Source organism: Magnolia sinica, chromosome 2 (genome assembly GCF_029962835.1).
Source record: "Magnolia sinica isolate HGM2019 chromosome 2, MsV1, whole genome shotgun sequence".
Classification (NCBI taxonomy): domain Eukaryota; kingdom Viridiplantae; phylum Streptophyta; class Magnoliopsida; order Magnoliales; family Magnoliaceae; genus Magnolia; species Magnolia sinica.
The window spans coordinates 37,666,307-37,679,764 of record NC_080574.1 but is presented as its reverse complement, the minus strand read 5'-3'; the positions used below and the strand labels follow the sequence as shown (position 1 = coordinate 37,679,764).

The 13,458-nt window shown below is 38.4% G+C and overlaps 1 protein-coding gene across 4 annotated transcripts in view; it reads right to left on the bottom strand.

The window, feature by feature from the left end:
* Positions 1 to 13,458, bottom strand: part of LOC131236972 (callose synthase 9) — a 181,408-nt gene that overhangs the window by 103,591 nt on the left and 64,359 nt on the right. For all 4 annotated transcript variants that reach the window (XM_058234558.1, XM_058234560.1, XM_058234561.1 and 1 more), the window contains 4 exons: positions 12,219 to 12,321; positions 11,924 to 12,047; positions 11,601 to 11,781; positions 2,313 to 2,365 (listed from right to left, as the gene is read on the bottom strand). In XM_058234558.1, the coding sequence (XP_058090541.1) occupies positions 2,313 to 2,365; positions 11,601 to 11,781; positions 11,924 to 12,047; positions 12,219 to 12,321 (461 nt within the window). The remainder of the gene's footprint in view (positions 1 to 2,312; positions 2,366 to 11,600; positions 11,782 to 11,923; positions 12,048 to 12,218; positions 12,322 to 13,458) is intronic.

Sequence of the window (13,458 nt, the reverse complement as noted above, 5' to 3'; positions counted from 1 at the left end):
GAACTCTGTTAACCCACACAGGTCCTCAACTCATTAGCCTCAACCTTCCTTGGGATCCAAACTCTTATCTTCACCAAATGCAAGGACCCTCTAAAGGTCAAAGAAGGGCTAATGGACTTCGGATCTTCAGTGGGCATATCATTCAGTGATAAGGAGGAAGACTACATTGCCCTCATGCATTTCATTAAAAATCGTGAGGCATCAACCACCATGGAAGCAAGGAAAAGTAACAGATCTCCTATGGGTCAAAGAGAACTCGTCAAACTTAAATCTTCCATCAACTATGATGGAGCTTCAAGTTCCCGGTCGGCCAAATCTAGCCGAAATGATAAGTTGGTTGCTTCATTACGATAATCTCCCGGAACATCAGGGGTCTGGGTAGTAGCTCTAAACGCACCCAAATTAAAGATTTCCTCTAGAAATTCAAAGCCAATATCATCACTTTCCAAGAAACGAAGCTCGTTGCAGTATGTAAAGCCATCCATAACTCCATTCGAAGCCTTCGCCACAAAGAATACTTCTTTTTGGAGGCTAGAGGAACTTTGGGGGAAGGGGATTATAATCGCATGGGACGCCTGCTCCTGGATTTTAAAAGACTCCCTATACAGCTCCTCTACTTCGGTTATTCTAAGAAATCCATCCTCGGGTTTCAAATGGATTTTTCCTCTATTTATGGCCTTTCTTCCTCGGTCTCTCTTCAACTCCTATAGGATTACCAGAACTCCATCAAGTCTAGATGGGATTTTCCCTGGTGTATCAAAGGAGATTTTAACGTTACTCATTTTACCTTCGAAAAATCTAATGGTAATCATATCTCCAAGAACACGAGGCTCTAGTGCCGTCAGGAGGCAGAACTGGTTAGTCGTCCATTTATGTATTGTGTTTCTGCTCGAGTCATGTGGTGGATATTCTTCTACCTTTTTCAGACTGGCTCCTTTTTTAGCTTGGTGTGAAGGGTTCTGTTGTCCCAAAGGGAAGTTCCTGCGAGATTTTCCCATCTTGCAGGGATGTGGCCAATATGGACATAGCGTAACAAAAGATGCTTCCATAACATATCCAATAACCTACCGGAGGTGTTTAGGAGAACCAAAATGAATGTGGTTGCTAGGACTTAAGTCCTCACAGGCTATTTGCATATTATGTTCAGAATTTTTTGTTTCTTCTTGGCATTTGAATTCTTTGTTCTATCGGGAGCGAATATCCTTCATAATCAGCCCCTTCTTTTGCTTCTTTGTATGTTCCATTAATAAAATTTTAGCGATCCCTCAAAAAAAAAAAAAAAAAAAAAAAAGACTAGTTTGCATCTAAGATTTTCTTTTCAAAATACACAACAAAAAGCTGCACCAAATATATAACATAAGTATGCTTATAAGATTGTACACGGTTGTTTTCGAGAAAGATCATTACTTTTTTATACAACATGTTAACACATGGTGGAACCCGGAAATGGTCTAGCCAACTGCTTTCCATTCACATTCAGTATGTACGTAATGCACCAATTGCCTTTGCATGGAGTACTCGACATTTTTATTTTCCTTCTACGTTTCACTTTGGCTCTCTAAGCCTTTTCCATGGCTTCATTTGTGTAAATCAAATCTAGTTGTGATTGAGTATAGTGATGGTTCCTAATTAACCCATTCCATATTAAAACACCACACAGATCATCAAAATCCCTCTCCAAGCTGATTTCAAACTTTAAATCCAACATATATTGAAAAGGGATGAGCAAAGTAATATTTTTAAAAGGAATGAGTGCAATTTCAATATGGAAGGAGAGAAAATATCCAAAATGATCAAATATTGAAAAATGCATGAAATGTTGCAATAATCTCAAGGTGACCTACGAAACAAGATATTACTCATGAGAAAACAGACACCAAGTAGAAACTTCTCTCAAAAGGTGTCCCTTCATGGAAGCTTCTTTTTTGTGTCCCTCCATCAAAATTTGTGTTGCACCTTGATTTTTTTTTTAAACCTTTGGCCTGTTCAATACACCCGTGGCAGTCCTCGAATTCTAGGGTTGGAAGACCTATCACTCTAGATTATAACATGAACTGCAAATTTTTAACTAAGAAAAGAGTGTAAATTAATGTGGGACCATCTAGTTGTAAAAGAAATAATATAGCTGCACGGCCAGCATGACTTGCTGCTAAAGTTTCCAAGCCTCTGCAAACCGACCTATGGCGACATTCCATGAAGACTGAGGAGTTTCCATAAAATGAGCACATGAAGTATATCCAGAATTATACAGAACATACTGCATTTAAAACTGAACAGTTATTTCCAAAGAAGAAAGCAATTAAGAGGTTTACTTGAAAAAATCGGTTGTCCTCTCATACATCTCACGTCCGACATAGTACCGTTCCTTCACAAAAACAATGCAAAAAGTATAACTTTGTGGTGCTCACAAAATATCCAGATCAAAATCAGAAGAACATTTTAGCTTAGTGGATGAAATGTATAATATGTGTAAACAGAAAACATGCACCAGTGACCTCATGGTTACAGTGCTCAGAGAAATGTCAACACGCATTTGGACATATGGACACTACAATCAATTCATCTGGACTAACCATCCATTTGATGCAGCCAACCCTTCAACAGCAGTAAGCCAAAGTTCTGCTAGTCAAAGGATCCCCTCATATCAAATATCCAGAAAAATGGGCAGTCCAGACCATTTACAACAAGAAAAAGATCCATTCATCAATCTGATTCTGAACCATCCATTCAGTACAAGATCTTATCAATTTAATTTAAAAAAATGTATCATCCATAACCAAGGTTTTGAATATTCGGATCAGGGAAATCGGACGGACCCAAACATGAGACAATATAGGGTGTGAATCAGACCGTATCAAACCCGTATTGGATGATATGAGCCAGTATTGGCTGATTTTTTTCCCAACACTCTTGAAATTTTATATGGAAATTTAAAAAAAAAAAAATGTAAAAACCAGAGTCTATCTTTTTCGTGTGTTTTAACACATATTCAGTTGTATATCAGACCATTCTTTGATAATAATGTTGTTCATCAGCATAACCCACTAAAAGTCGACCAAATCAGCCCTAAGGAAACACAAATCAAGCATGATTTCGTGGAATAGGGCAGAGCGAATACGGAAAAAAAAAAATGAAGATGAATAAGAAAATGAAAAGAAAAAAAACCATGGTTTGCCCCTTCTTTGGTTTTTCCTACAATGGTGCGTATCACTTTGATTTGCCGAATCTTTACTCAAATCTTGTGTTTTCAACCTCAAATTCAGCCTAGATCTAATCTAAAATGAGTTTTGAGCTCTGCCCAGGGTTGAAGAGAAAAAGTGGAAAACGAGTTGGCCAAAACAATTGAAAATTAATAAAAAAATTGAAATGGGGCCGTTATTTCCATTCAACCCATATCAGTTTAGTATTGCCACCTACACGACCTGTATCAGCTCTTACGACCATGGTATTCTGTAACGGTATCAGTAGCCAAAACAGCCACCACCATTACAGTTACAATGCGCACCGTAAAGGATGTTACAGCCCCCATAACGCCCATTATGGTCTTTTTCTTGTTGAAAAATACCCCAAAAAAATCTGTATTGGCCCCATAATGAACCATTATGGAGGCCATAACGCATAACGGTCGACATCGTTACACACCTGGGTTACTGCCCATTTTTATATAACGGACCGGTTCACTCCCATGTACATTACATGTTGGCCAATATAGTTACATGTATCAATTGTATCGTTACCGATACTCAAAACCTTGTATGAATTTGATTAGTTTTCATGTCCAAAGAATCCTCAAAACATTAGAAAATAGGGAATGTTGGAAATTACCAAATGTGAGATTTGTCCTGCACTTTTGGTATATACCTGCGCATGTATTAAAACACAACGTGGCACTATACATGCGCATGTATTAGTACACAAGGTGGCACCACTACCGTTGTTTGTGTAGAAAGTGGCAACCATTCAATTCAAAGTTTTGACTTTTGAGTATATGGACTTCTTCTATAGTTTTAAAGTTGTACTACAACAGAAGCAGCATAACATATATGGAATGGCTAAGGTGTGGAAGAGAATAAAGAATAGACAAACTAAGAAAATAAGAAACCTGGATAAATATCTAAAATATGAAATTTAACCTAAATAAACTCATACATGCATGCATCAAGTGGTACATGCCATCTAGGCATATCTTATGTAATAGGAACAGCACATGCAGGTAAAAAGGAAAAATAAATATGTAAAACTCAAAGATATAAACCATACCAATTAATCGAAGCTGTGTAAATCACACTCAAAATAGGCATGATATAGTACTTTGTGGCATATTTTGGTGAAGGAGACGCAAATATAGTGAGAAAGCAAAATAAAAAATAAAAAAGGCATTTATACTTCTCATGAGGATGTTCATCAAATCTATTAAACCAGCTCCAATCCATCAATCAATGCTATGATTTGTGTCCTTAGTGAAGGCTTCCTACCTATGACCCCAAAAAATATATAAATAAAAAATAAAAAGATATGGGCATTGCCATTACGCGACCAACGCATGTCAACCATGTTGTTCATATCCACCAATATATCAGTAAGTGTTTTAAATAGCGTGTAGCATATAGCGTGGCGTTCAACCCTCTATAGCGTGTAGCATAAGCTACATGATACTTTTATTTTTTTAATTAAAATAAGATAAATAATATAAATAAATATAAACGTAGCAAAGAATTAAAGAAAAAAAACAGCACCTAAAATGGATTTTTTTTTAAAAAATGAAAAAAAAAAAAAAAAAAAAAAAAAAAAAAAAAAAAAAAAAAAAAAAAAAAAAAAAAAAAAAAAAAAAAAAAAAAAAAAAAAACACCTGAGCTGGAATAAAAATGAAAAAACAACACTTGAGATGGAATAAAAATAAAAATAAATGAAAAACCAACATCTAAGATAGAATAAAAATAAATATAAAATGAAAAAATGGCAACCATACAGAGAATAAAAATAGAAAAAATAAAGCAATCAAATATGGAAAAAATTGGAAAAAAAAAAAAGCATAACAATATAACAAAATGAAGCTAATACTACTAAATATACCTTTAATTTCTTCAAAATCAAGCAAAAATATCAAATTCGAAGGCCCACAACTGCATGGACGTCAGATTGGGGAAATCCTCTTCCTCTTTTCTCCTTCATTTTTTGTCCAATGCCGCTGAAATTCCACCCATAGTATTCTCTAATAGGGCCGATCAAACCCCTGAAGTTTCGATTCAAACGGTTTTGCATCTTGGGTAATCCAAAATCCCCAAAATTTTCTATCACCAAAAGCAAAGCCACTGGAGTCAGATAAGGTTTTCAAAATCCTTTCGTAAGGGCTTTAGTTATATTTTTTTAACTTATGAGTCTAATACCATTTATCAGACCTAAAGTTTCTCTAGCCGAACAATTTCAAGTCCCTAATCAAACAGTTAAGATTGTCCGATGGGTGTAACCTTATGGATGTAGAGTCGGCACGATAGGAACCACAATTTGGATGGTCCAGATTGATGCAAGGTGTTTCTACATGTAATGTATGTGAATCACCAACATTTTCAAAAGACCCCACAAACAAACATTGAAAGAATACTTACAAAAAAAAAAAAAGAGGGAGTTTATGGTAGCGTACGCTACCAGTGCCACTGTTGTATTTGAGGTCTTAAATCGAGTCAAATACAGGGTCTGTCGATGCCATCGACAGCCTGTTCGTCGATGGCATCGAATAGTGTTTGATCCCATCTATATTTTCAGGATTTTCTTATGTTGGTCACTGGACTAACTGGGCACTTTTTTCGATGCCATCGAGAATTTTCCGAAAATCATGTTTTGTCTCTAGACAGTTGAGGTGTTAGTTCGATGCCATCTATAAGTGTTCGATGGCATTGACAGATTAGTTTCGAGGCCATCGATGGATCTTCGATGGCATCGATAGATTCTACGCAGATTTTTCGCAAAACTGCGAAATTGCGGGATTTGTTTCCGATTTCGTTTGGGATTATTTCCAAGGCTATATATATATATATATAATATATAGGTGTAAACGAGATTGAGATGTATTCTAACAGTTTCTAAATCGTCCTAGCGTTTCAAAGGGGTGTAGCAAGGATGAGATTCAAGGTTGTTCGAATCGGGTAAGCTTTCTCTTTGTGATTTTTGCTTTCATAGTGATCATTTGTCACTTTGTGACGTGGTTGTTTTTCCCGAAAGGGTTTTTCCACGTTAAAATCATTGTGTTCTTTGTGTTTCCTTGGTGTTATTGCATTGCTATCCTAGATTCATCTCTATGTGCTTCCATGGTTCCCCCAACAAGTGGTATCAGAGCTAACATTGGGGTGCAGGCTTAAATCTGAAGGATCAGTCTCAATGAGAAACACTGAGTATAATATTGAGAAGTAATCAGGGAAAAATAATTTTGAGTTATGGAAAGTTAAGATGATTAGCCTATTAACTAAGCAAGGCGAAGACAGGGCTCTTAAGGAGCGACCATCGTCTATGAGTGACAAAGACGGGAATACTCTTGATGAAAACACCTTATCCTCTATCCGTTTGTGTCTCACGGATAAGGTCCTCTACAATGTCTTGAGGAAGAAAACCGTAGCCAGTTTGTGGGCAAAGTTAAGAGGACTTTTATACTAAAAAGTCCACTGAGAATCGCCTACACTTGAAGCTACAGTTGTTCAACTTCACGATGGCAAAAGGTGGAGATATGGAGGCCCACAGCAGTAGTTTTAATAAATTGATTTGCAAGTTGCTGGACATGGAGGAAGTGGTCGAAGATGAAGATCAGGCATGTATGTTGTTGAATTTTCTTCCTACATCGTATGGGTCATTCAGGGACTCATTGTGCATCGGTAATAAGTCCCTAAGTGTGGACACCGTTATCTCATCCCTTGAAGGGAAGGCCATGAGAAAGATATACGACGGCATAGGGACATCTTCTGATGCACTGCTTATGAGAGGCAGGAATACTGAGCGAGGTAAAGGATCTTCAAGACCTAGATCCAAATCCATGAGCAAGGGCAAAGGAAAATTAAAGTACTGGAACTGTGGGATGAATGGACACATGAAGGATTGTACAAATCCTAAAGTGAAGAAAGAAAACTCGGAGAATTCTTCCAAGGAGAGCAATATATATATATGATGAAGAGACATGCACAGGTGATGTGTTGTCAGTGTCTATGATTGGACACTTGTGCGATGATCGTAGAGACGAGTGAATCCTTGACACAGGGGTGTCGTATCACATGACTCCTCATCTAAGTTGGTTCGCCAGTTACAGAGAGTGAGATGGTGGACATATCTTTATGGGCAATGACAATGCCTGTAATGTTGTGGCTATTGGTACGGTGCGCATCAAAATGTTTGATGGGAAGGAGCGTACCTTGACTGATGTCAGGCACGTTCCTGATATGAAGAAAAGTTTGATTTCTCTCGGTGCACTTGAAGCTGTAGGGTGCAAGTTCACCGGTCTTAATGGTGTTCTTAAAGTTTCAAAATGGGCACTCGTGGTTATGAAAGCGCAGAGGCACGGAAACCTTTACAGGTTGATCGGAAGCACTTTAGTAAGTGGAGCGGCAGCAACTGTTGCAGATTCCACGTCTGCACTTATGTGGGATGCTTGTCTGGACCACATGAGCGAGCGGGGCATGAAGGTACTTTCTGATTGATATTTGATTCTAGCTTTTAAGAATTCTGATATATATATATATATATATATATATATATATATATATATATATATATATATATATATATATATATATATATATATATATATGTGTGTGTGTGCGAGCATTGTATATATATGGTAAACAATCTAAATCATCTTTTAAATATGGAAAACATGTAAGGGAGTGCTTGATTATGTGCACTATGATGTATGGGGGCCATCGCCAAAGGTTTCCGTTGGAGGGTTGTCATAGTTTGTTTCATTCATTGACGACTACCCCTGGAAAGTTTGGGTTTACTTCATGAAACGTAAATCTGGAGTTTTCATCACATTCAGACAATGTAAAGCAATAGTGGAAAAACAGTCAGGGTAAAAAATAAAAGTTTCAAGGACTGATAATGGAGGTGAATTGACTTCCACTAAATTTAATGAATATTGTAAAGATGAAGGGATCATCAGGCACAACAAAGTACGCCACACGCCCGAACAAAACGGTGTGACTGAACGGATGAATCGAACTCTCTTGGAGAGGGCTCGATGCATGTTAAATAATGCTAGGTTGGACAAGGACCTATGGACCGAGGCCGTTAACACGGCTTGCTATTTAGTAAACCGATCTCCTTTCACGGCACTTGATTGTAAGATCCCAGAGAAAGTATGGAGTGGTCATAAGATGGACTACTCAGATTTGCGCATATTTGATTGAGGCTTAATCTCATGTACTGTCAATTGAGAGAGATAAGCTAGACTATAGAGCTAAAAAGTACATCTTTGTTGGCTATGGTGTTGGTGTGAAAGGTTACAGGTTATTCGGCAAGGTCACACGCAAAGTCATTACTAGTCGTGACGTCAGATTCGATGAAAGCTCCCTATTCCGCAAGAATGATCAAGACGAGCAAAAGAAACCAGAAAGGTTGATCATAGACGTCCAGATTGACACAAATAATACTCAGGCAGAGACAAATGCCCAAACAAAGGTACAGGAGCAGGTGGAGCAGCCACCTGTAAGAAGAAATCCACCACGTGATTGCAAGTCACAAGCAAGATACAGGGACGACTCTAATATCGCATATGCCCTAGTTACAGATGAGGAGGACCCGTCTACTATTCAGGAGGCTTTTGATGAGCCTGATGCAGAAAAGTGGAAGGCAGCTATGGACGATGAGATGGACTCGTTGCACAAAAACAACACATGGGAGCTGATGGAGCTTCCAGTGGGCCGAAAAGCGATCGGATGCAAGTGGTTATTCGAAAGGAAACAGGATAGATACAAAATGAGGCTGGCAGCGAAAGGGTATCTCAAAGAGAAGGAACCGACTTCACAGAGATATTCACGTCGATGGTTAAGCAAGTATCAATCAGATTCGTGTTGGCACTAGCTGCCCAATACAATCTCGAGTTGGAACAGATGGATGTCAATACTGCATTCCTACACGGGGAGTTGGAAGAAAATATCTACATGAAGCAACCAGAAGGCTACGAAGTTAAAGGGGCAGAGAACAAAGTTTGCAAGTTAATAAGGTCGTTGTACGGCCTAAAATAGTAGGCGGTGGTATAAAAAAAAAAATTGATTCTTTCATGTTGAGTCAGAAATTTACTCGGAGTGAATACAATCATTGTATCTATTAAAAGACACTAAGTGATGGCAAATTCATCATCCTAATATTGTATGTTGATGATATGTTGATCGTCAGTCATGATATGTCTGAAATCAACGTACTGAATACTCAGTTATCAGGGACATTCGAGATGAAAGATCTGGGGGCTACAAAGAGGGTTCACGACATAGATATTCGTAGATAAAGGAAGAGGAGTGGGCTTTGGTTATCACGGGCAGAATACCTTGAAAAGGTGTTGATCAAGTATGGGATGGATCAGGCAAAGCCGATGAGCATTCCCCTCGCAGCTCACTTCAAGCTTTCTTCAAAACAATGTCCCAAACAGATCAGGAAAAAGGATATATCGCATGTGTCTTATTCAAATGTAGTTGACAGTTTAATGTATGACATGGTCTGTACGAGACTGGATATTTCACAGACAGTCGGTGTTGTGAGCAGATACATGTCAAACCCCTGCAAGCAACATTGGGAAGCGGTGAAATGGTTACTTTGATACATTCGAGGTACAAAAGACTACATCTTAGCTTTTGAGAAGACAGGAACAAAGTTGGTAAGGTATGTGGATTTAGACTACGTAGGCAATGGATTCTAAAAACTCGACTTCAGGTTACTTGTTTGTACTAGCGGGTGGAGCAATTAGTTGGATGTCGAAGCTTCAGTCCGTGGTGGCTCTTTCCACGATCGAAGCAGTGTATGGCAAAGACGAAAGCGTTTAAGGAAGGTGTTTAGTTGAGAGGCATGATAAATCAGTTGGGGCTTCAGCACGAGGTCGTCCCGATTAATTGTGACAGCGAAAGCGCTATAAATTTGGCTAAAAAATTTGTTTATCGCTCTCGTACTAAATACATTGATGTTCGTCACCACTTTATCTAACAGGTGCTTGAAGAATGAGACGTGACTCTCGAGAAAATTCACACCAGCATGAATCCAACAGACATGCTCACCAACGTTGTTCCTACGGAGAAGTTCAAGTTCTGCGCAACTTCTCTGGGCTTGGCGATGGCATAAAAGGAAGACTGAGTGTGCACGAGAAGCATTAATGGAGCTATGATGCAACGAAGAGATAGGAGAAGAGGATAAAAAACTACACGTTTGATGATTGAAGACATGGTGGAGATTGTTGTATTTGATGTCTTAAATCGAGACAAATACAAGGTCTATCGATGTCGTCGACAACCTGTTCGATGTCACCTTCGATGGCATCAAACAGTGTTTGATCCCATCTATATTTTCAGGATTTTCTTCAGTTGGTCACTGGATTAACTGGGCTTTTTTTTTCGATGCTATCGATGAGTGTTCGATTGCATTGAGAACTTCCGGAAAATCATGTTTTGTCTCTGGACAATTGAGGTGTAAGTTCGATGCCATTCATGAGTGTTCGATGGCATCGATAGATTAGTTTCGATGTCATCAACAAATTATGCGCAGATTTTTTCGCAAAACTGCGAAATTGCAGAATTTGTTTCCGATTTCGTTTGGGATTCTTTCCAAGGCTATATATATGGGTGTAAACGGGACTGGGAGGTATTCTAAGGGTTTCTAAATTGTCCTGGGGTTTCAAAGGGGTGTAGCAAGGGTGAGATTCGAGGCTGTTCGAATCAGGTAAGCTTTCTCTTTGTAATTTCTGCTTTCATAGTGATCATATGTCGCTTTGTGCCGTGGTTTTTTTCCCGAAAGGGTTTTTCCACATTAAAATCGATGTGTTCTCTGTGTTTGCCTGGTGCTTTTGGATTGCTATCCTCGATTCATCTCTGTGTGCTTTCATGGTTCCCCCAACAGCTACATGCTACAATGTACGTAGTGTACGCTACACCATCCATAGCCTACGCTACCTGGGAAACGCTAGGAGCGTGCGCTACCAAAAACATTCATATCAGTAACAACCATACACATGCAAGTTTTAGTGGACCAATTCACACCAAGTTAACTTTTTGGTTTGTTAACAAGCTAACAGTCACATATCAGCCAATTTTGAACCATGATTCAGTTAAGTCCCTTTGTTTCAATGGTCCTCAAGAATCGCTTTGATTAGAACATCATAACCATCCAATCTGTGGCTTGGAAAACAGAAGGTGGTGAAAAAGATGTCGCTGTTCAGATGGATAGGAGCATCCAATCAATGTTAATTGTAAACCTAGCCCATCAATGGTGTGTTGGACCACATGAATGTTCCTGATTAATTCATAAGGGCGTCCACATGTCCAGATGCAACTCGTAGCATGGTAACTATGACATCACTAGAGAATTTTCCCGTAAACAGATATGCATGTTTGTGTGTTTGTGTGTAAGAAAACAAAAACCTGGTACATCCACTTAATAAAGCGCATCACAGCCCAGCGGTCACATTGATTAGTCAGACTGTGGCATGCTGGAATTCGCGTGAGGAAACTAAAGAAAAGGTGAACTGCTGCATATATGCCTAAAACAAAGATGTATATCCTGAAAATAACTGAACTGTTACTTTTATCCTGAAGAGCTTTCCTGAAACCAGAAAACAAAAGGAGAATAAACCATTTGAATAGACTCATCATGATAATCTAATGGGGAAATGATGGTAAAGAACTACAAGTAGATAGACAAAAAAAAAAAGGAACTGAAGGAAGATCCAAAATCAAATACTCACACATAAAGGTAAGATATGACTGCTGAAGCAGAACTAAACCAAAGAAAGCGGAAGAATGTTCTAGAAATAGCCATACGATGTGTTTTAGAATATGCCCCATAAAGCATGAGAATGTCCAGAACACCTAAACCACACAAACGGGCAGCAGCCCAACAACAAACACGTGAGATTTTCATAGTAATAAGCAAGTCTCACAATCGGAGAATTGGAGAAGTTTAAATAGGTAAGCACTGGGCATAAAGGTGGAGACTTAAAGAACTGCCACAACTGAAATCTTTAAGATAGAGCAACCTACTTTCAAAAAACTTCATTATAACAAATGTGGGGCCAAGACTGAGAACTTCTCTGATGGTCTTTGAATTCAGACGTCCATCATTAAAGGCGATGATGGTCAATCCCTAACAGTACAGGAAACAATTACATTAAGAAGGAAAAATAAAGTTGATGTTAATTTGCAGAGAACCAGTAAAACTGGATAAAGTTGCTCCATAAAGCTATGTTACTAGAGTAATAGTATGTGATCGAGTATAGGAAATATCAGGTATGGAGGATCAGCCAAATCCAAATTTTTCATGATATGGATACCGCAGCAATTGGTTACCACCAATGAGTATAATCATGTCCAAATGTCAAATATTTCTATTAAAACATTACAGGTTTGATTTGCAGCCAAATTAGAACAATTCACTTTAAATTCTCAATAACTAATAGGTCAAGAGTAGATCATCATCATCATCATCATCTAAGCCTCATCCTAACTAATTCGGTAGGCCTAGAGTAGATCTGGAGTTATATCTCATCAGGGAAGACGGATGCCTTATCCTTACTCTCGGTAGTCAGACACTTTCGGAAAAGGGAATACCCAAGTGGTATACAATCATACTCAGACAAGTTTAAGGATAAGGGACCCCTCTTCCATGAGACTTCAAATTCAGAACTATGAAGATTTTGAACAATGCAGTTGTCATTTATTTAGAATTTGCATTAAATCTCTTATAAGGGGCTTTGGAATTGGAACTCCCAAATTACTGATCTCCCATTTTCAATTTAAAGAGGCTATAGCATAATCATGTGTGACGCCTCTTTGGATCAAGTGAAAATTTTCAAGGTCATTCTTTATTGCTTTAAGGCAGTGTTTCAAATAGCGCCCGTAGCGTAGCGGTAGCGTACGCTACGTAGCGTAGCGTGGCCGTAGCGCTACATAGCGTCCCAAATAGCGTAAATCCCCTGTAGCGTACGCTACGGGGGTCGTAGCGTACGCTAAAGCTATGTAGCGCGTAGCGTCTGTAGCGTAAGCTACAATGTATTTTTTTACTGTTTTATTTTTTTATTCTTTTTTTCACGTTTTCTTTGTTTCTAATGTTGAGGAATGTAACACTTGCACTGTACTTGATACTTTTAACCTATGGGATTTTTATTTCTTTTCATAATTGTGACTTGTGGTTTCAATTAGACATTATTAATTAAAGTGGTTAGCTTAGAAAATTGTTGATGTGATAATTATTTAATTTGGCTTATATATGTGGATTGGCTTT